General features: G+C 36.3%; 1 protein-coding gene across 2 annotated transcripts in view; it reads left to right on the forward strand.

Annotated features, from left to right (window-relative positions):
* The window catches only part of LOC306851086 (2-(3-amino-3-carboxypropyl)histidine synthase subunit 1-like), a 100,901-nt gene that overhangs the window by 68,644 nt on the left and 8,748 nt on the right, over window positions 1-23,509 (forward strand). For both annotated transcript variants that reach the window (XR_013782475.1, XM_079387147.1), the window contains exons 7-10: window positions 2,587-2,655; window positions 3,227-3,383; window positions 6,669-6,769; window positions 21,180-21,258. Coding sequence is in view for 1 of the 2 variants with exons in the window: in XM_079387147.1 (XP_079243273.1) it covers window positions 2,587-2,655; window positions 3,227-3,383; window positions 6,669-6,769; window positions 21,180-21,258 (406 nt within the window). In the remaining variant the exon portion in view is untranslated. The remainder of the gene's footprint in view (window positions 1-2,586; window positions 2,656-3,226; window positions 3,384-6,668; window positions 6,770-21,179; window positions 21,259-23,509) is intronic.

The following is a 23,509-nucleotide window of genomic DNA, read 5'->3' on the forward strand; positions in this document are numbered from 1 at the left end:
ATCAATAAGCTATTCATAATTTTTTCTACCTCATATTGCTGCTATTTAAATACCCTTACAACTTTTTTTGCACATTCCTGTTATATTACTATTTATGTCAACAACATACTGACCTGCACATTTATATTTATATTTTTTATCTTTTATTTTATTTTATTTTATTATTTAAATTTTTTCGACTTTTCTTTTTCTTAATATTTGTATTCTATACAATTGCACTGTCCTTGGAGCGGACCTGACTTACATTTCACTGCTGGTTATACTCTGTATAATTGTGTATGTGACGAATAAAAATCTTGAATCTTGAATCACAAGTGGTCATGTCACTGACCCCCAAAATGACACAGCTATTATGCAAATAGCCTTTTTCATAGATCATTTACTTTAGCCCTCACCCTCAGCGATCAAATTAAAAACTTTCTCTGACACGTACGGTGTAGTAAATGTGATGTTATATTGCAAACCCGAATCGCCATCATATAATTAACAGCTAATTAAGCTTATACAGAGCCTGACTTTCTCATAAGAAGTAATATGTTTGCCGGGGGTCTGAATAAAGTCCCACGGAGAAGATGATTGCAGCTTTGTGTTGAAAAATTACACAGGTTCATGGCCGATCGGCACCTTCATAAAGTCTCTTTTGAGTTGGGTGGACCGTAAAGTGCTCTGTATTTAATAAAATTTGACAAACGCCACAGGTCTTCACGCAGACCTCTGGTTTCCACTTAGGAGAGGGACAAGAGGGAGCTCCGTCTCATTGCCGAAGGCATAATGAACTGAACTGTGGGTGAATAGGTCGGTGCTGTGAAAAGCGGTTTTAAGAACTGCAAATTGGGCCTTTTCTAATCTTGTATTCTCAATAGTGCCATCTCCACGAAATGCATCAATTTGTGGTCATTTAAGTTAAACTGTTAAAAGCTGAGCCGGAAAACCTCTGAGCATTTAATGCCTTCGCTATAAATGCAATATTTGTAACAGAGGCCCTTGAAAGAGACAGTGCAGTAATCCGGGAAAATTGGTGTTTTATTATGGCTACATATAAAAGAAAATGAACAATTTGTGTGAAGGGCAAATTTTTTGGTGAATGACTGTGTCCAATGGTAAAAAAAAATGCTTCTTTTGTGGGTAGTGCACTATAAGGAGGTAGAAAGGCATTCATTTTTGAAGGTATCCCATAGTTCTGTGATTTTGCTTCCATGGTTGGTGGAAAGATTTAAAATGGTATCTGACAGAACTCTTGAACAAAGAAGTCAATTGTGTAACCTTTTATAATGTATGTTTCCATTTCTACCTTTTTCTAAATCAGTGTTTCTCGACTGGGGTGCACGACCCACCATAGGAGTCCTCGGCACACAAAAAAAAGCTAAAAAATCAAGACATGTTTCTTATTTTAAAAAGTTCTTTCAAAAAGTGTTATTTTGTCTGTGGGAACCCTATTTATTTTTACTGTACATAAGGGAATTTTAAAAGTGTGATTTCCAGACCTAAAAAAAAAGATGGATATTTATATAATGATTATGGTTTTTCCAATTATATGAAGCTCTAAAACATCTATTTGGCAGAAATTTCTATTTGTTAAAAAAAATTCAATAAGACAATGTTTAGTTATATTTAACGCTGATAACCAATAAAAGACATTAAAATTATGCTCTGAAAATAAAATAAAGCAAAAACGTAATCAATCTTTTTAAATGCTACAGGAAAATTAAAGCATTTTTAAAATATAAACAATAAAAAAACAAATTTTCATTATGAGATTTGCAAAAAGGTTACATTTAACAGTGGCATTAAGTTTTTTTGTGTTTTTGAAGATTAACTTGACAGCAAAGATTAGCTAGAAGAAAAACTAATAAATTTGCTTGAAAAATTAAATCAAACCAATAATATGTTAACATTAGCTGATAACCGATATGGCACTAATATATTGTGCATCACTACTTTGTTTGCTTAGCAGGTACAATGCAGCAAAAGCGTTTTTATTTTTCTAACGCAGGCGGTATCTTTGAAGGACAAGGAGAATGAACGATAAAGAGCGTTTTTCTGTCACTGTGTGTGAGCGTGAAGGATAGCTGGTTTAGCCTTTGCTCCAGGGGGATCCCACCCACAGTATGTTCCGCAGTGTTTCATAAATGTGTCTTAATTAGCCTTTCTAATTGCGGCTGCATTCCCCAGGGCATCCATCAGGTTTGCCAGGTTAATCTATACTCCCATTAACTATGGTAGGTCTTCTCCTGTCGGAACGGCAGAGGATAATCAGCGTGTTGAATTCTGCTTGCATGCTGTCCGCGTCATGACCTAATCATATCACGCAGGTTTATTTGTGGAGTAGCTGGATTGTAGCCCATCAGCCTCCGTGTCTATGACTCGCTTTCCGTCTGGCTAATGTTGCCTTGAATTTGGAGTGAGTAGGTCTCGCCCTGGTTGCTTGCTGAATGTTAGGACGGTTCTGATCTGGTTTATGGGTCCTCTAGGCCGAGACCCATTGGCCTTTATATTTTCTTACACGAATCCCAGAGTTAGCAGAGTTTTATTCCTTCTGCCCACTCAGACTGTCTTTCTCTCTGATAAAGTTGTTTCTGTCTGTAGTTATCTTGGAGACGGAAGATTTCATTTGGAATCCATCATGATTGCCAACCCAGATATACCTACCTACAGGTAAACCGATGTGCATTTGTACACTTTTTTGCTAAATCAAGCATCTTTATTGCTATAGCTCATAGTCTTCAACCGTTTTATATTTGGTCTACAAATCCAGCAATATCCTCCATGGTTGCAGAGGACAGCTCCTTCCTCTTTGCCCTTTTTTTGTAAACTTAAACCCATTAAATAACATATAATAATATATCTAACACCTGCCACAGTGACTAATTGAATTATAGGCTGGGAATAATGAGTGCAAGCTTTGTATGACCACTTGTCTTAGCTGCCCATAATTCTGCATGCTTCATCGCGTTATCACAATTGAAACAATTAAAAAGTGTTTTACACTTATTTTTAGACCAGACATCCATTTGGCTGATATTGTAATATAAATAAATAATACTTATTGTTTTAATTTGAGAGAGACTATATGTGTTACTGATGTTGAAAGCGGGATCTAAGCTATGAATAGGGACCAAAATATCAGGCAACATCCTACATATCATATTTTCTTTGAAAAAAAAAAAAAATCTTTGTTTTCTTAGTATCTTATTGTTTGTAAATGTGTTGTCATCCATATTCACAGGTATGACCCATACAGTAAAGTGTTTTCTCGAGAGTATTATGACCATGAGGCAATGCGGGCCACCAGACTGCAGGCCATAGAGAGCGCCCGCTCAGCCCAGAGATGGGGCCTCATTTTAGGCACCCTTGGCCGTCAAGGCAACCCCAAAATCTTGGAGGTAAGACCGTCTGCTACCTTTTATCATACAATATGTTTTCTGTTAGTGGAAAGATGTCTGTCTTCATTGCTTAGTTCTGTCTTGCACTTGAGCTGAAAGACACACACAAACCCTGTGGCATTTGGCCGGGAGGAGAGATCACCAGGGGCGATTGTTTTGGGAGGGGCAGGTCGTCTCCCTTCTTCTTCTACTTCTCATTCAAATCATTTTCTCTTTGTTCTCTGCCTCTTTTCATCTGTTCATTTGTAGGTATTTGGATTGGACTTTGTTTTGGCAGATTTTTCCCCTTTTCTAGTTTCATCCTTTTTAAATTGGTATGCATAGAGAAGAGGAGTGAGATGAATTCAGCACCTAGACAAACAGACGGTGGATGGTGATTCTGGGCGAGATCCCTGTAGCTCATCAAATGCTTTTTCCATCACTGAAGCTATTTTTTTCTTGGAAGCAGTAATAATAATAATTAATTAAAAAATATATTTTTTTTATTATAATTTTCATGAATATAAAATTAAAATAATAAAGCAATTATATTATATCTGATTATCTTTTTTTATTACCGTTTTTATTTATGGTACTATGTTTGTTCATCTGATTATGCAAAATCTGGGTCATTTGCAAAACCATTTTAGAAAATACAGCAGAAAAGCACATTTAAACTTGGAAAAATGTGAAAAGGAGTATTAAATTAAGTACATTTATTCAAGAAATCTCTTTGGGTCTATGAAACAAATTTCCTGCATGTTCTGTATTTGTCATATAAAACATGGCTGGCTTAACAGTGAAGAGCAAGGTTTTTCAAGGTTAACTAAGCCAGCTAATTTAATACACTTTGGTTGGAGAAGAAGAGTAGATTCTGCTTTCTCCACCAACCCCCATTTCTTTTTCTTTTTTCTTTTTTTTTTCAATGGTTGTGCTTTGAAGCCACCCGTTCACCTGAACACCACCTCACTGATGTCTGGAGGTTTTTGCTGGTAATATTTGTGGTCCACTGGGTTTCACACTTCAAAGTGTGTGGGGAGAGTCTGGTAATGCATTACTTTATCCTGAAGTGAGCAAGAATTGTGTTATTATTCACTTTCCTCCAGCCTAGCACTAGGGAATGAATAATTAGCATTAATGGTTAATGAACAAATAAAAGGCGCATTAGAATTTGTTTATTTAAACACACTCGCACTTGTTTCATGATGTAGTAGGGACCTACTATGACTTCTGTTGTTATTAAATGAATGCTTAAGTGTGTCCTTTCTGTACCACTGGTAGTGGGGTAAGTTTTAACAGCAGCACTCTTTGTACTTGACAGTAATTGTCACAATTTAGCAGTAAGTTGTAGATTTCCTATGAAGGTAAAATAACACCAGAGATCTGTGAAAGTGTGAATTATTACCAGAAAATTCTATGATAGCTATTCCTCTGACTTCCTTTTTTCACGCTTACACTTGACACTTTTTTTCTCTTAAATATGGCCAAAAATATTGCAAACTTGCAAAGAAATGGTGTTAAGAATTTATATGACTAAACACTAAACACTTTTTTTATGCATGCAGCTTGATTTACACTTTTACAAAACGTTCTCTGTGCATGCAGATCTTTTTAGGATTATTTTTCTACCTTAATTTTTAAACAATTTTTTTTATCTGTTGAAATTGTGTGTGTGTATATATACACATTTCAGTAACACTTTATTTTAGGGTCTCTTAACTAGTTGCTTATTAGCATGCATATTACTAGAATATTAGCCATTTATTAGTAGTAATTAAGCACATATTAATGCCTTATTCTGCATGACCTTATTCTACATCCCTAATACCTAAACTTATAATAACTACCTTACTAACTATTAATAAGCAGCAAATTAGGAGCTTATTGAGGGAAAAGTCATAGTTAATAGCGAATAAGTGTTCCGTATTCTAAAGTGTTACCCAAATTTCTTATTCATAGTTACAAATTTCTTATTCATTTTCCATCCAGTGGTCCATCTTGTCCTCATCTCTATAGTTCAGCTGTGACATTATCATCGTGACACCAAAGTAGGAATTGAACTGACATCAGATATGTCTTTGTGTGACAAACTGCAAGACAGTGAATCATCTCAATATCATTTTTAGTAGAGATAAGACGTGTTCTAAACAGGATAGCAAGGCTTGGCTTAAAATTGAGCTGGATCATGATCAGATGATATGGGATTTGGGAAATATTCAGTGATGAATCACTATAAGGTGTCTTTTGTACATGATATATCAAAAACTTTTATTTTGTATTGACTAGGAAGCCATTTTTCATTAAGAGTCAGAATATTCTCACAATACACTTACTATGTTTCCATCCAAAGTTGCGTATTAAACTTATGCACAATATTGGAATATCGCATAAAACATTTGCGAATAAAGCACTGTTTCCTCCAGTGGGCTGAAGAGAACAAAATCGTCACTTCCTGATTAAATTGCACTAAATATCATGAAGAAAAATTAAATATCCTGCAGTATAGGATAAGGCACTGTATATAATATTCTTTGTATACAATAAATTACGAGCTTCAGAGCGCGCAAACGAAACGCGGTCATGTTATCTTATTTTTGGAACCTGCTGTTTAGGAACGCAGTTCTGGAAGTTAATTATTTTTCTCAAGCATTTTAGAATAACAAACTAACTAGCATTTCAGATGCTGTTGAATGAGATTGGTCTGTTGGTTGGTCCAGTTTTATGCTGTCCCATCGCAAAGTCACATGTCTTTTTTGATGCGCATTAAGGAATTTATTTGGTAAAAGTGTTTCCATCCTCAGTTGAGCGCGTAACTTTTTATGTGTATTTTTAGAATTTACACGCATCTTGGCGTTTCATCCAGCGTTTTTTATGCAATATCCCAAAATACACACAGTAGATTTTTTGGGGAAAACTCATAAATCAAGGCAACAACAAAGCTCAACGTCATTAATGCAAAAAAATCGAGCTAAACTGGCCATTTATGTTAGAAACACAGAGCTGATGGTGTTTACTAAAGCTTTGAAGAACATAAAGGGTTTACACAAGCTGTTCAGCATCAGCGGTCCTGTGAAGATTTCTCATTAGGCGCTAGGAAGCAGTTTTCTTGTTCCTCAGTCAATTTGGAAAATTCTTGGTTGTAATGATTTTCTGTTCTCTTTCCTCTTACACTGTCAAATCTGTTTGATGTGGGCTGTACTTGGTGACCTTGAGCCTTGTGCATGAAATGTTGTTGTTTTTATGTAAATATGTGTAACATTCAGTATTCAACTCCTTTCTTTCTTTCCCCTCTTTCTCTTTCTTTAGCACTTAGAGTCTCGGTTGGAGTCTTTGGGCCGTTCGTTCACGCGTGTGCTCCTGTCTGAGATCTTCCCCGGCAAGCTGAAGCTCCTGGCAGACGTGGACGCGTGAGTCTCTCCTCCATCTACATGCACAGTCACGCTCTCCATTTTACACAATTAAACATCAACTCCTGTGCATCATATGAAGACGCTCCTCCATAAGGTGCACATTAATCTGAGTCTCAGCGCACCCTGAGGACAATGCGAGGATCGACAGAAATATCACTGACGGTGGCGAATATGTCAGATGGGGTCGCAGGTTTTGTTAGTGAGCAGCTCCTCTGAGGCATGTGTCTTATTGCTATGATGGGCTTTGAGATTATTGAAGTTCAGTGGAACAAAAGGATTTTCTATGGGCTTTTTGTTTCAGTGTATGTTAGTAATTTCTGCTGTTTCACATGCCAGTGCGATTGAGGTTTCCCATGGTTATGGAAAACCTACAAATATCAGGGAATTATAAAATGGTCATTTCGAGGCTTGGCAAAGTAATGTATGGAAGCAGAATAATGACAATAGTTTTTCAAACATAAAGCATGCTGAATTCCACAAATCGAAAAAAAGATGCTTTGAAATTAACAGTGCTTGCATTTTAATGCCTTGTATTTCCAGGGCTTGCATTTTTAGGTCCTGAAATTTAACATAGTTGTTTATTTAAGCTGTGAATATTTCAATTAAAAATATTTCACACACATTTTCATAATTAAAAATTCAATAATTCATATTCACCTTCCAGAATTCACTTCCAAAATGTTAAATCTGTTTAAAAATACGATGTATAATATTCGACAGGCAAATTTCGGTCATTTTATTTCACTTTCCAAATTCGCTTCCACAAATTCAGTGGTTAAAATTCGGCAGAAAATTCAGCTTTGCACATCTGGGACCCGCAGGAATAGCAGTAGAGCACTGATGCATGATCTCCAGCTGATGTCAGCTGCTCACCAGCAGGTGGCGCAAGCGGCTGTTGATGAAGGCCATATGTGGATCAAGTCATTCATTTCCAAAAACTGATTTACAGAAATGGAGCAAGCGCTAAGTAGAAGTTTTGATTATCGGGGCCAGTTTAAACGTGGAAATGCTGATTGTGTGTATGTTTAATTCAACGTCTTTGTTGTTTCCTGTAGCCTACATGTAAGCAGCTTTCTCTACCACAAAGAAAATTATAATGCTCTTTTACCCAACGCTGAAGTACAGAAATAACTACATCTGAGGAAGACATATATTGCTTTCGGTTGCTTATAGGGCTGGGCGATATGTCAAAAATAGCTTATCAATAATCGCCTTTAAAAATATTGCGATATCCGATAATATCGTCTACCTAAGCCCCACCAGGCCCCGCCCCCGCTAAGAAGATATTGCCGACCTGCACCATAAACACGCGCCATATTCAGTTTGGTCTTAATTATTGCCATGTTAAAGTTTGGTATTACTTTTCTTAGTTTGTGCTTAAACTAACAGAAAACATTAGCTTTACTGTTATGTTGGTGTTGCTAATAATTTCCACTCTGTTCTTATCAAATTTGTGTTTGAAATTAATTTCGTTTTGTGAGGAGAACTGTTGAGAAAAAATAATAGAACCCAATTTTAAGTTCATCATGGTGAAGTTGGACATTCTGGCGGTGATTGTAAGAATGATAAATGCATGTTGATGTCATATAGTAATGTCTTGAATAAATATGCCTGTTTTCCGATGTTTCTCTTTCTTTTTGTCATTAGACAAATTTCATGATGGTAAGTTTAATTTCCTTGATTATAATAATTGTAGCGCTGTTTTTAAACTTGTAGTCAAGCTTATTTGATATTTATCATGTATGACTAAAGTCATGTAGAGATTAAAAAGAATTCTGAGCAAAAACATTGTTTTTTTTGTTTTTGTATTTTTCTGGTAGCCTTGTTCGGAGGTCTCTTTTGGCCTGTTTTTAACAAAATAAAAATAACTGATTTGTTTAGAAAAGGGGGTAATTTTACATTTTAGTTTTGTATTTTAGTTTTTATCATTTTTATTGTATTAATCAAAATGCAACGGCCAAAATATAATATTCAGTGTTGGGCTGCCGAATCTCCGAACACGTGCATGTTGAGGGGCGAGCTGAGTAGCCTATAATGTCTTCATCCGCTTTAAATGAATTAAGAATTTATAGTGTTATATCTCAGCTTAATTAAACATAATTATACTGTATACACTGTTTAAAAAAATCTGTAAAAATAGGGCACTGTGTGCGCTGTATGAATAGGCTGTGAAGGAATTTGCGTATTTTAATTATAACTGTCATGTGTGTGGTTTTTCATCATTATACAGTCCGTTAAAATAAATATTCAGAAACACATGCAGTGCTACTGTTTGCCTTTTTTTCTGTTTAACTTTGATTAAACTGGAGATCAAAATAGAATAGACATTACCCTAAATAAGGATAAATTATACTGGAACGCATCTCCAAAATAATCGCATACACATTGCCATTACAGTAGTCAGCACCAAACAACAGGCAAATAAAATATAAACTGAGGTTACAAAAGTGATTCAGTCAAGATCAGTGAGGGATTTTATTTTCTTTTGTTCTTTGATTAACATTAATGACTGGCTGCAGCGACTGCTGTCAATGCATGGATCCAATGCACCCTCTTTACGTTCACTTAAGACATAACCGATTATATTTATGGGATATTTGGAATGTGTAAGAATGCGAGAAAGAGAGCTCAGTCCAGTGTTCGCGTATATAAGAGGTGGCTTTCGTGCGAGTGTTTGTTTGTGTTTGTTTGTTTGTTTGTTTGTGTTTGTGTGTGTGTGTGTGTGTGTGTGTGTGTGTGTGTGTGTGTGTGTGTGTGTGTGTGTGTGTGTGTGTGTGTGTGAGAACAGAAAACAGCGCGCAAGTTCAGAAGTGAGTTCTATTTTGTCTTCCTGCAGTTGAATCTTTTGAAATCACAAAAAATGTGCATACAGGAATCGAGAAGCAGAATTTAAATGTAATTTTATAACAAGTCATTTGATTCCTGACCTTACGCATCTGATCTTATTTCCAAAATTGGAATAGCTTTTTGATTCCCAACACTTCTATTAAATTATTTAATTCTGTATGGTGACTATGGGGCTGTGTAAAATATTTTTTGCAACTTACAAGGTTTATCATTTTTTTTTCCTATAATGTCGATAATCGTCTGTTACCTTACTGTTGACATCGACATCGCGATACTTACGAGACATCGTCGATATACGATTATATCATATCGTCATATCGCCCAGCCCTGGTTGCTTAGTTTCTGTAACTTTGTATCATGGCTTGTGTGACGCTGTGTAATACTGGGGTTCCCCTCATATGTCACACTCCAGGATTCCCCAACGATGTATAATGCGCCTCAGTGAACTAATACAGTGATATAAGACCCAGGGGTGGTTCTAGAGGCAGGGGCCACTTGTGCACGTTTAGGGGGCACAATTTTAAAATTCATCTTAACCTTAAGTATTATTCATTCAGTAATTTTTCACCATGCCATGTATCACTGCAATCTCTACAAGCAATCTAGAACAATTTCAACTGAATTAAATCTCTCATGTTTCATTTAATTGACAAATAATTTTGTATTGTAGTGTCAGTGGCATCATGCACTCATTATTTTTGAGGGGGCATGAGTGAGGGAGGGGGGTGCTCTCATACATCAGCCACACTACCACTGTCTAACTGCCCCTATAGGCTTATGTCCTACTGAAAAAAAACAAAAATAACAAAACCATCACTGAAAATTTTAATGGTTTCCACTACAAATATCATTACAAACATTACAAACCATCAACTTTTAACCATTAAAAATGGTTTTATGTATTGTGTTTTGGGACATATTCCATTAGGATGTATTGGTTTTAAAAAGCCACCAACAGAAGGTGACCAATTACCAGTAGAGACCCACAGGGACAGGGTCCATTACAGTTTCCAGTAAAATTACTAATTCTGTAATGGTGTCTTGTTTATTTTTATCTATTTATTTTTTTTTTGTATTTAATATATCCCTAAAATATATAATGAAATATCTCAAGTCTCAAATATGTGTAAGTAAATGCATATTGCGCCTTTTATTTGGTCTATAATGGGCAATAGGCAAAGTAGCTATTACTGTAATCTATTATTACATAATTATTATGTAATTGTGTATTTAAATTATGCTTGAATATTGCCAAACTCTATGACAGTGCGATCCCTGTGTGACATATGTGATGATTGTCGTATTTCTATAAAAATCTAAAATACATGTTTGTATTAAAGAAGAAATGGACGATAAATACGCCTTTCGTATGGGATTAAATAGCAAGCACTTTGAGTGTCTTGTTCATCATATTTATATTCATATAAAAGCAACAGACCTGAAATAATATCACGTTTATCAGCAGCACAGCACGAGTGAGAATAACATGATATCCGCCTTTGATCTCGAAGGTATCTGTTCTACTTCGAGAGGTCAGAACTGTCCATCTTGACTGCGCTTATTTCACTCCTCCCCTCACTGTAGCCGCCTACTCTTGCCTAGACTTCAGGCGAGGCGCATCTCAAACAAGCCTAAAAGCTGTCAATGCTACTGAGCTGCATAATGCGTTTTCTTTAACTGATTTCTGAGGGAAACAGGGTGAAACCTTGCGCGTTAGTTCATATTCTACATCTGCTTAACTGTCGATATAGTTCTCATAATCATCAGTAAAGTGAGATGTGAGGGCTTATATTACTGTATTAGTTCACTGAGGCATTGAGGAATCCTGGAGTGTGACATATGAGGGGAACCCCAGTATTACACAGCTTCACACAAGCCATGATACAAAGTTACAGAAACTAAGCAACCGAAAGCAATATATGTCTTCCTCAGATTTAATGTTATTTCTGTACTTCAGCGTTGGGTAAAAGAGCATTATAATTTTCTTTGTGGTAGAGAAAGCTGCTTACATGTAGGCTACAGGAAACAACGATGTTGAATTAAACATACACACAATCAGCATTTCCACGTTTATACTGGCCCCGATAATCAAAACTTCTACTTAGCCCTTGCTCCATTTCTGCAAATCAGTTTTTGTGAATGAATGACTTGATCCACATATGGCCTTCATCAACAGCCGCTTGCGCCACCTGCTGGTGAGCAGCTGACATCAGCTACTGCTATTCCTGTGGGTCCCAGATGTGCAGCGCAAAATTTTCGGCCGAATTTTAACCACTGCATTTGTGGCAGCGAATTTGGAAATTGAAATAAAATGACCGAAATTTTCCTGTCAAATATTATACATCGTATTTTTAAACAGATTTAATATTTTGGAAGTGAATTCTGGGAGGTGAATATGAATTATTGAATTTTGAATTATGAAAATGTGTGAAATATTTTGAATTGAAATATTCACAGCTTAAATAAACTATGTTAAATTTCAGGACCTAAAAATGCAAGCCCTGGAAATACAACACTTTGTATCTTTTTTTTCTTTTTTTTCACTTGTGGAATTCAGCATGCTTTGTTTCAAAAACTATTGTCATTATTCTGCTTCCATAGTAATGGAAATACTACTCAGTATTTGTACTACTCAGTAAGTGCTACTCAGAATAAAGTAATAAATAATTAATTCATCTAATTCAATAATTAAAAATATTATTTATAAAACTTAAATTGTATAAAAAAAAAAATCTTTATTTTTATATATATATATATATATATATATATATATATATTGTGGCAGGGTGGAAGAAACATGCAACAAGGATGCCTCAAAATAAATACCCCGGAGGGTGGATTTATTGACAAAGAGGGGTGTTGGGTGCATAAAGGTGGCTGAGGTGCTGTGGTGCTCTTCTTGGTGCGTTTTCTTCCCAGGGCGGTGCGTCTGTGCGGTGCTTGTGGCAGGGCAGGATCGTTCACTCGCTGGGATCTGCAATCTAGAAGAGGACGGCACATTAGTTCTCAGCTTGCTGGGAGATGTGTGTCTCCCCGACTCCTAGCCACGCACGGCTTATCTGGCCGTGGGCTAATGAGCTTCAGGTGTGAGTGATCCAGCCGTGATGAGCAGGAGCAGGTGTTTCTCCTCTGTCTCCAGGGCAACGCTGATGAGTAATCGGGACGCTCGTCACAATATATATATATAAGGAGCTGGGAAATAGTAGGCTTGGTACTATAAAGACTCCGTAAATGTTTCCAAAACTGAATTATTAGGTTTTGTTTTTGTTACTGTACTAATTATTAGGTTTTGTTTTTGTTACTGTACTAATGCTAAATTGACTGATGCTAAATTGGCACAAGTTTTTGCAAAACTGCTAGTAAATGTCAGAAGTTGACAAGTAACATGAAATTTTGTAGTAGAAAGACTAAAATAGTATTTTCTTGTAAAACGTACCGTACTTCAGTAATCTTTGTTTTATTTACATCTTCGTAAAATCAGTTTTTACATTTGCAGGGAATCAGACCACTGATATGACATTTTTCTTTTTCTAAGTGTTGTAAACTTTTAACGGTCCAGTTTTCTATTTGAGCTGTATTGAACAGGGAACATGCCTGTACTGACTTGGGCTTATGGGAGCCCTGTATTGTACACACTCCCCTACTGCCTGCCCTCTGCATCTGGGGACGGGAGACGGACACGACGACCCCCCTAAAATAAATGAGTGGGTGAACGAGGGACAGAAAGGTCTAAGAGAAAATGAGGAGGAGGTGGAGGAAGGCGTGGAGGCTGTTAAAAAAGGGAACGAGAGTGAAAGAGCACGAGAGAGAAGATGAACCTCCCCCATCAGTCGTGCCGCTCTCCTGCCACGTGAATGACACCGTATATGTAATCGAACCATAACCATGACCAGAGGAAAGTTACACCTCTATCTCTCCTCCTCTCATTTCCTCCATTAATGTCAGTCGCTTGTGCTGTGACTGCTGCGGATTTGTGTCATCTTGGCAGAAACATGAGGATCCGAGCAGAGGAAGACATTTCAGAGCGTAACGTGAGCGTTGATTAATGCTCTAGTGATGATGTGTATGACGTCCTGGAGAAGATAAGATAAGGAACGGCGCTGCGGTCTGCCAGCAGTCGTCACCATAATGAGAAGGTTCATCGAAATGCCCAGTGTTGAATTACCAGACCAGACAGAAGTGGACCTGAGTATGATTCCTGGTGGGGCTGCACAACTAATTGACAAAGTAATTAATCACACACATGTATGTTGCGCCATTGAAAAAACGTAAAAATCTATAGTAATGACAGTCGGTCCTAATGAGCGAGGTTTTCGCTTCTTTGAAAATGAGAGCTAGACATTCACAAACAAGGCAATAATCATCGTCAATAATTTGTAATTGTTTCAGATTCAATTTATTCAGCCTGCTTTGCTCCCATTATTATCAACAAAGCACTGACTAGAGAGCATTGTTGATTATGAGACAGTAGCATCAAAACAGGACATAAAATAAGCATATTAATGTAAATTCTGTTCATTGGTATTAATAATAACAGATACAATATCAAGGGATATAATTACCGGTTATGATTGTTGTCAGGTTGTGCAGCCGTAATACTTCAGTTGGATGTTTTGTAGCGTGGAGGAGGCCTTTTGTGCTGATGTCGGGCCTGGAAATGTGGAGGCTAAACTGGCAGACCGCAGCACTTGAAAATACAATTCAACTTTAATACTGTAAGGTGTTTGTGGATCCTCTGGCTGGTGTGAAGTGTTTGATGTCTGCTAGGAGGGTCATTCCTGTTATGCAGTGCCTTTTGAACTATGTAACTTTTGAAAAATGAATATGCCTGTGTTGTAATATATGGAGGTGGGTAGACCAGACATTCAGAAATATAGTATGCTCTTGGCAAGTTGATGCACATAAAATTTTATTAATAAGCTATTTGCCCAATGACAAGGAATTTAACCGGATGCCTGACAGCATGGAAATAAATAGGTTTTAAAAACGAAATGAAATAAGAAGAAATAAAAAAGGAAATAGATAAAGATGACAGTGTCGTATTAATCATCTTATGAAATTTTGATAGTATGATTTTAGTGCTGTAATTTTACAGAATATAATGCTGTGAGACAAATAGACTGATTTGTACAGTGGATACATCCACAAAATCTATTGAAACCCGTTAAATAATTCAGATTTACCCCATGTTTACTTAGTTATGATATTGTGATAAAAGAAAACTATAAAACTATAGAAGTAATTAAAATGGTTTCCTTAAAAAAAACCCCGTAATTTGATATGTTTAATGTTGATTTGTTAAATGTTACAAAACATACACTACCATTCAAAAGTTGTCAGTAAGATTTTCGAATGTTTTTTAAAACCGCTTATGACTGCATTCATTTGATCAAAGAGTAAAATTGTGAATATTACAATTTAAAATAACTGTTTTCTATTTGAATACAGTATATTTTAAAATGTAATTTATTCCTGTGAAGGGAAAGCTGAATTTTCAGCATCATTATTCCAGGCTTTAGTGTCACACAATCCTTTATAAATAAGCCTAATATGCTGATTTGGTGCTCGAAAAACATTTTTTTCTTATTATTGATCCTTAAAACTTTTTATTAATGATTCTTAAATATTTTGTGGAAACCATGATTTAAACTGATGAATAAAAAGTTCCAAAAACAGTATTTATTTGAAATCTTTTAATGTCTTTACTGGCATTTTTACTCAATTTAGAGCATCCTTGCTGAATAAAACTAATAGTCTCTTTCAAAAACAAATAAATAAAATATTGACTCTTTGAACGGTAGTGTAAATTTTTTGGGGCATGAAAATGTACTGCATAACAGGATTTGCCTAGGAGCCTGAAGCTGGGGTTCAACAGAGATGCTAGAAGGAAATATGAGGAGAATGACCCGTTTGCTCTGAAATCTTCCACTCGATGCTCTCAGCATCTTGCATTGAGCATTTTGTTTGAAAGCAGGCAGCCCAGGCAGACAGAGATGTACATCCTGGGATGTCACTCCAGACAGGCCAAGATACCTGTATTGGATGTTTGATCTTACCAGCAGTGCAAAACAGCGCATATACTGTACACTCTGTGAGCATGGATTTCAGATATACTCAGAAACTGAGAGCTTGTGCGAGGCAGCCCACACTGAAGAATCATGTTTCCACACACGCACAGACACGAGACCACATCAGAATTTTATATATATATATATACATATCATATTATGTAACCAAAACCTATAAATGGTCAATCTAAACATTTCTAAACTTTGTTTTAGCTTACAGCTAGCGAGCTAGCCAGGTAGCTTAGCATACCGTTATGCAACATAAACAAAATAAATATAAAATGTTGTTGTGTGAAAGGATTTTGTTCAGATTTTATAGACAGCTACATTTTAGGGTCTTAGGGAGTAGGACTTTGTACAACACACCAGAACAGATTACCTTTTACACAATTTTTATGCTAACTGATGTATGCTATTAGCATTTGAGGATATCCCTCATCCCTGCTGAAAAAGAAAACCGCTAAAATCAACATAAGCTGGTTGGCTGGGTTTTGACCACCTAGTTTTAGTTTTAGATGGGTTTTGACCACTTCTGGGAGGCCAACTAGAACCAGCTACTTCCAGCTTAAACCAGCTAAGACCAGCCAACCAGTTTAGGCTGGTTTTAGCTTTTTTTCAGCAAGGTAGGGCAAAAACCTTTGATTAAGATCCAAGTTTTCATTATCACACATTATTGTGACTATTTAAGACTAGATTTAGCTAACCTGCATCTCCTTGCTCGCACATCTAAAGCAAATCCAGATGGCTGTCTTCAGCAAGTTTCCTTCCAGCATTCACCAGTGCATATACGTGCCCTTTATTGTAAGCCTAATGTAATTACACATCACTGTCGGCTTTAAATGATGTTTGGAGGCACCGGTTCCTATTTCCCTGTGGATCAGAAAGGTTAATTGTGCTATTGTATGCTGCAGGTCGAGTGGCTAATTAAAATCCATTATTTCCACTCCGAGAGAGGAGAGTCGACTGGGGCTGCTGCTCCCTCCAGCATGAGGACACCCACCCTGCATTCACCCCAGACCTCCCGTTCCTCGTCCTCCTTCAATTAGACCCTTTTGATGTGAAGTTTGGCCCCCCCACCTTCAGGCGACGGTTAGGGGATCAGCAGGAACGTGCCCTCATCAAGTCTGCCTTCACATGCTGATGGGGCCATTTCAGCGGAAGCAAAACAGGCATCATTACACGTCTTTGACCGCTCCTCTTCTCCGCGAAGCAGAAGTGGATTGGGAGAATGGGCTTGATGCGGCCAGACGGAGGAGTGTGTCTCTGCCCATATGGCTCCCTGCAGCGAGGGCTGTCTCTGGCGAGGGGACAGATGCTGGCTCTGATAAGCCTGTAAATTGAATTTGGTGGCGTGCTGAGGTTCCCGATACAGCCTCAACCCTCTTGCATATTTGAAATCCAATTCTGCTACAGATACGAAGTTCATATTTGCATGTACCACCCATTCCTTATTTCTCTCTCTGTCTGTGCGTGTCTGGAACAAGACTTCTGAGGAAGACTCCCGTTGCCTTCAGCTCTCTACCTTTGCTTTTTGCTGCTTTCTGTTTTGTATGAATTTTGATTTCTCTAAATCTAGACAAGATTGTTACCACACAGTGTTACCCAAGGAGGTCTCTATTACTTGGAGGACGCTGTTTATAGATAGATAGATAGATCTTTGTTTATTTGTCTGTCTCACTGTACAGGCTGTAAACCTTTAGGCTTTTAAAATTAATAACTTTCAGACAAGACTTTGTCAAGACAACAAGACAACATCAACATCAAAGTCTTGACAAACTTTACCTATCCAGGTATAATGAACTACAAAGCAAATTGTGTTCTGTCAGAATCTGTGTTCAGTCTGTTTGAATCGTGGTCAATGAAAAAAGTTGCTTTTTGAGTCCAGATGGTGAAGTTACATCATCTACCAGCAGGGGTTGCATGGTCATGCTAACCAGCCAAACTTTGACCCTCAGTGTCAGATGACCCTGTTATGCTGGGATCTGTGTGCACTGCCAAGCATCACGTCAAAAACTGTGGTTGGTCTTTCACATGTCCATCAGGCAGCTCCTTCCTGTGGGTGGTTTTTGGCCAGAGTGAGGCACAATATGGGTCAGACTTTATACTGATCAAACATCTGGCACTGTGAGACTAACCAAATTCCCACACACAGTAGTCAAGTAAGGCAGCTGTTGCATGAGTCTGTGACCAATTAAAACAAATGTGTCCATCATTTAATCAGATTAATTTTTTTATTTTATTTTTTAAGAAATCTCGAAAGGTTTTCATTAATGTACTGCCATTCATTTATTTGCCTTAAGGGTGTATGGATCATTTGGCGATGGGTAAACTGTATCATGACGCAGCCCCCTGGAGCAAATAAGGATTAAGAGTCACGCTCGAGGCTGAGATTAGAGGGGTCATGAGGACCAGCTGCATTTGCAAACATCTTTGGATCAACTGACAGACATTTAAACCAGCAACACTAAACTTTGCATTATGGATCTGTTACTCACTAAGACATTCTTAACCCAATTATAAGGGTTCCAAGTACAGTCAGACCTGCCAGACAATCCAGATAAAATGTGCAACTTCTTCAACCTCTATAAACCTTTAGACCACTAATTAAAAAAATTAATAAATAAATTAAAAATGTACAGATTTCGTGTATTTATATATCATATAGTCTACATATTATATATACATACATTTGTATATCGTGTGTGTGTGTGTGTGTGTGTGTGTGTGTATATATATATATATATATATATATATATATATATAGACATACAAAGCGAGAGAGACGTGAAGTGTTGGGAAGGCTACTTTGGAAATGTAATAGGTTATAGATTACAGGTTACCTTATTCAAAATTTAATAAGTAGTGTAACTATTTAAATTACTTTAATGTAACGGATTACATTCGATTACTTTTTTAAATTTCTAGCAAATGTTTTCAACTGTTAATCATCCCAAACATTTAAACCAGGCAGGCTTAACATTACAGTAGTACTCAACACTGATTACTTCTCAAAACCCTTCATCACTTCATCAGACTTTAGCGCCTGTTTTTACTTTAAGATTGTTCTGAGGTTAAATACAGATTTAAAATCATAAGATATAGTTTAATAGCTATGATACTGTTTTTGAAATCAAATCTTTGCACAGCTATGACAGGAAATAAAGCATATAAACCCAAATAGAAAAAAAAGTGATCAAATAAGCATGTCCTATTCTGTGTCCTAAACTCCTGAAACATTGGTGTCTCATATTTTAGAGCAGTCAATGCAATTTGAGAAAGAAATCAGTCGTGTGTGTGTGTGTGTGTGTGTGTGCGTGTGCGTGTGCGTGTGCGTGTGCGTGTGCGTGTAATTTAAGTACTCATTTTTTTTCTCAGTAACTTTAACAGATTACAGTTACATTTCCGTTACATGTAACTAGTTACTCCCCAACACTTGAGACATTTTATATAAATATGTTTATATATTATGTGAAATTACTATTTGTATGAGATGTACATCTTGCTTTTTTTAATGCAAGACTGCATGCTTTGTTAAAGCCCACTTAAAATACATTTATGCTGTCTTGTCGGTTTCCCAAATGTGGAGTTTAGCTGCAGGTGTGCGAAGCCCAGTGAATGTTCTCTTACTTAACATTAGGTATCCGAATACCCACAATTCCAGCTCCAATGCTTCTGTATTCATAACACACGTTCAAAAGACAAATGCAGTTTCTCTAGACACTCTCTTGCTCTGCCTGCCAACAATCACTCATACTGTTCCTCATGTGACTCTCTGAGCCCTCCCTCACCTCTCATGTCACTGTTATTCTTTTCTGTCCCTCCCTCTCTCTCTCTCTCTCTTTCTTATTCTCTCTCTCTCTCTGCCGCCCAGTCTGGCTGCTATGTAGGGTAGCTCCGTGGAGACTAGGGCATTGCAGTGTAGTTGTTTTTGCTCACCTACCCTTTCTTATCGCTGCCTCTTTCTCACTCAACCCTCCTTTCTTTTTCCCCCTCCTCTCCCCGCTCTTTCTTTATTTTATTGGACTCCATGCTTGTCTAAATAATAATGCTTTGCAGGGAAGCTTTAGGCCAGTGCAGATTTACTCTCATATTTACAGGAGAGAGCATCAGCACTGCACATCAATGCAGTTCATGTTCACATTCACATTCTCCCTGCGAGCCAAGCTGTGCTCTGCTTCCTCAAGTGTGTGTGTGGCTCACTTTTCCTTCACACGTCTTAAATAGTATAAGGTACATTTTATTCAGTGTTATTATTAACCAGTCTTATTTTTGTATCATTGAGATACTATTATGGTTTTTATTCATATTTTGAATTTTTTATTTATATATATATATATATATATATATATATATATATATATATATATATATATATATATTGTTTTATTTAAATTGTATTTATTTTAGTGCATCAAGCATATGCGACTGAAAATGAGAAATGTTGCCTTGGCAACTAGATAAAGAAAATTATTAAAGTTTTGTATTTTATTTCAGCTAACATTTACTTTTTGTTTAATTTAGCAAAAATGCTTTTACGGTTTTAGTTAAATAAAACAAAATAACCCTGTTGTTAACTAATGCTATTAAAAATCAATGCTAATCAGTAAATTGAAAAAACTGAAGCTTCAAACTAGGCGTCAACTGATTATCGGGGCCGATGTTAAGCATTTCATGGTTATCGGTATCCGGTTACCGGTAAAAATACATGTAAATATTTAAAAAAATAAAACTAACAAAAGTACTAAAAACAAACTACAAATTAAAATGGTAAAAGTACAAATAAAGCTCATTCAAATATTTATTTATTTACATTATTATGTATATGAATGTGTTTATATTATTTATTTAAAAGTTAATTCAAAATATTAATAACTACTATAATAGTATATAAATAAGACTGATTTTATTTCATTTTTAAATATTCACAGATGGGTCACACTAGATATAATTTATTTTATATAGAGTAATTTATTTGAAAAGTATGATTTTGCACATCCTTAATTGAGGGTTATAATGTGCAATTTCCAGTGAGCAAAAAATCATAATTTCATTTAATGAAATGCCTGCCTGGTCTTATTGTGGTTGATTCATCAGTGCACGTCATTCCAAAGAAAAACGATTATATTCACACTTGTCCTTTAATCTCTTTATTCTGCTTTTATTTGTTTGATGTCATTTTTGAAAACCTTGTTCTCAACCAGTCACAGGAGTGAGGATATCATACCCCATTTTAGTTATAACAAAATTCCCCATGGAGACTTTATATTTTATTTTTTTGATAACGTTTTACAACACACCCACACTGTCTGTATCTTTTCACCCTGCCGAGACAACTTTTAGCGATCCAATCATTTCCTCTTGAATAAAAAGCCCTACATTTTGTCCACACTGATATAATCACATATCTCAAAGTAAACTGCTTTGCAAACATGTCACTTTTTTTTCTTTTCTTTTTTTTTAAAAGGTCTCTTTTTACTCCTCTTCCTTTATAGGTGGGTGCAGATCGCTTGTCCTCGCCTCTCCATCGACTGGGGAACGGCTTTCTCCAAACCCTTGCTGTCTCCATATGAGGTACACAAGACTTGCACACAGCACAATCCTCCATTTACTGTACTTTACTATCAAAGCGAAGACATACAGACCTTAAGAACCCCATTTCCCTTTACACACACCACACAGCTGTACTTCCACTGCAGGTATTCACCTCTGCCCCGTCACTACACATGCTGCCAGTCATGTTTGTCATGAGTGTTTCTGGCCATGTCTAAGTGCCTATGGGACATAAAGGCTCTGTATGCATTTGTGTGAACAATGTGTGTATGTGTTTGAGCTCACAAACAAACATCTACGCACACACTTTAATGCCAGTGAAGGAGCAGGGTTTGTTTACCCACCTTCTCTACTCCTCAGAGACAGACGGGATAAGTCGGCCAGCTCAGGGTGGAACAGTAGCTCCTCCCAATGGCCAACTCCAAACGTGTCTTTCTCTCTCTCATCACCAGAAGCAAGTGCGCATCTCGATTCATGTCATGCCAAAACAGGACTTAGCCAGAATCACACACCAAGCGTTTTTCCTGGGATAGGTGTCTCGGTTAAATCCCTATTCCCCATTCCCAGATGCAAAACAGAAACATCTGGCGGATTTTTATCTGCAGATAGACCTCATTAGGATGCCTGCTACTCTTCTTACTTAGTCTGTCAGGAATATATACTATTGGTCGACTGATACTGGGTTTTCTGTGGCTAATACAAAAATCGATTCTGATATCTGGAGATGAGGTTGTCAGATAGCTGATATAATCTTTATTTGTGTGCGATTTTGAAATAAATTGATAGCTTTATTCACCAAAGATTCTTTGCTGTAATTTTTAATAATATTAAAACATTAAAATGTAATATATTTAATAATATAATATACAAAATACTATATATATATATATATATATTATAATATCATTTATAAAATTGGTTATAAATAGTGTTTTCAAATATATTCAATTGTAATTGAAATAACATTTGTTTTGCTTTATATTTGTCAAAATTTGCCTTACATTTAAAAAATAATTTAGAAAATCACGGTTTTTATTTTCTTTGCTTTTATTTACTAAGTGAGCATTATATTTGTCACAAATGACAGTATATTGCATTACAAATAACAAAAAATCTAAATAAGTACTGTATTTTTCAAACATTATTTGTCAGCGAATTCTCCGCTTGCAGCAATGGCAGTGTTGCAGACTTTCAAGTGTGATTGAATTACTGTATGATCAAACAATATCCACAACATCTCAAACTTAGAAATCACCCATCCATAATAATAGTTCAGACAGTTTCCACTACATTTCAAACTTAGATTCACCCATCCATAATAATAGTTTCCCATGTGTTATTTTTATGTTCTTTAGCCTGTCTACCATTTTCTGCTTATTTGCCAATGTCAGATGTGGCTTTTTCTTTGAAACTCTGCCTAAAGGCCAGAAGCTGGTGTTTAGCGTGCACTGTTCAATGAAGCTGCCAGCTGGGACTCTACTTGAGGCTCTGATGTGCTTGTCCTCTTGTTGTTGTGCACATGGGCCATTCTCTTCTCTCTCTGTCCTTATTTGATCCAGTTTGCTGGCTTTTTTCAAGACAGCAGTATATGAAATAGTCTTCATCTCTTAAAAGAACAACAGACTGATGGGTTTTCTGAAATATGTTTTTGTTTGGTCAGTTTTATTACCAAAATGCGATACTGTACAGTGACTTGAGAGAAACAGGTTTTTGCTTTCCACAGGTTATTAAGCAGGACAACAATTTTCAACCCTACTAAAATGTTTCTTGAGTACCAATTAGCACATTAGAAGGATAAAAAATGGGGCTTATATATTAACATATAAATATATTTGTGTTTATATTATATAAATAATGTTATTTCAAACAGTAGTAATTTATAATATTACTATTTGTTTTGTAATACTATTTGTGCTATGTAATTATTTACTGTTTATTTAGCAAGGGCGCATTAAATTTATCAAAAGTGACAGTAAAGACCTTTTATAATGGTTAAAAAAAAATCTATTTCAAATAAATGTTCTATTCAGCACAACTGATTTCAACATTGAAAATAATAAGAAATGTTTATTCAGCAGTGAATCAGCATAGTAGAATAATTTCTGAAGGATCATGTGACACTGAAGAAAATCGTAAAAATATTTCACAATATTACTCAAATAAATGCAATCAAACTATTTCAGCATTTGTGTTTAAAATACTTCAAAAACATTAAGAAATAAGTCTTACCGACCACAAACTTGTATTTGTATAATGTATAATTGTAGTATAT

This window comes from Barbus barbus (assembly GCF_936440315.1).
Source record: "Barbus barbus genome assembly, chromosome: 31".
NCBI lineage: Eukaryota > Metazoa > Chordata > Actinopteri > Cypriniformes > Cyprinidae > Barbus > Barbus barbus.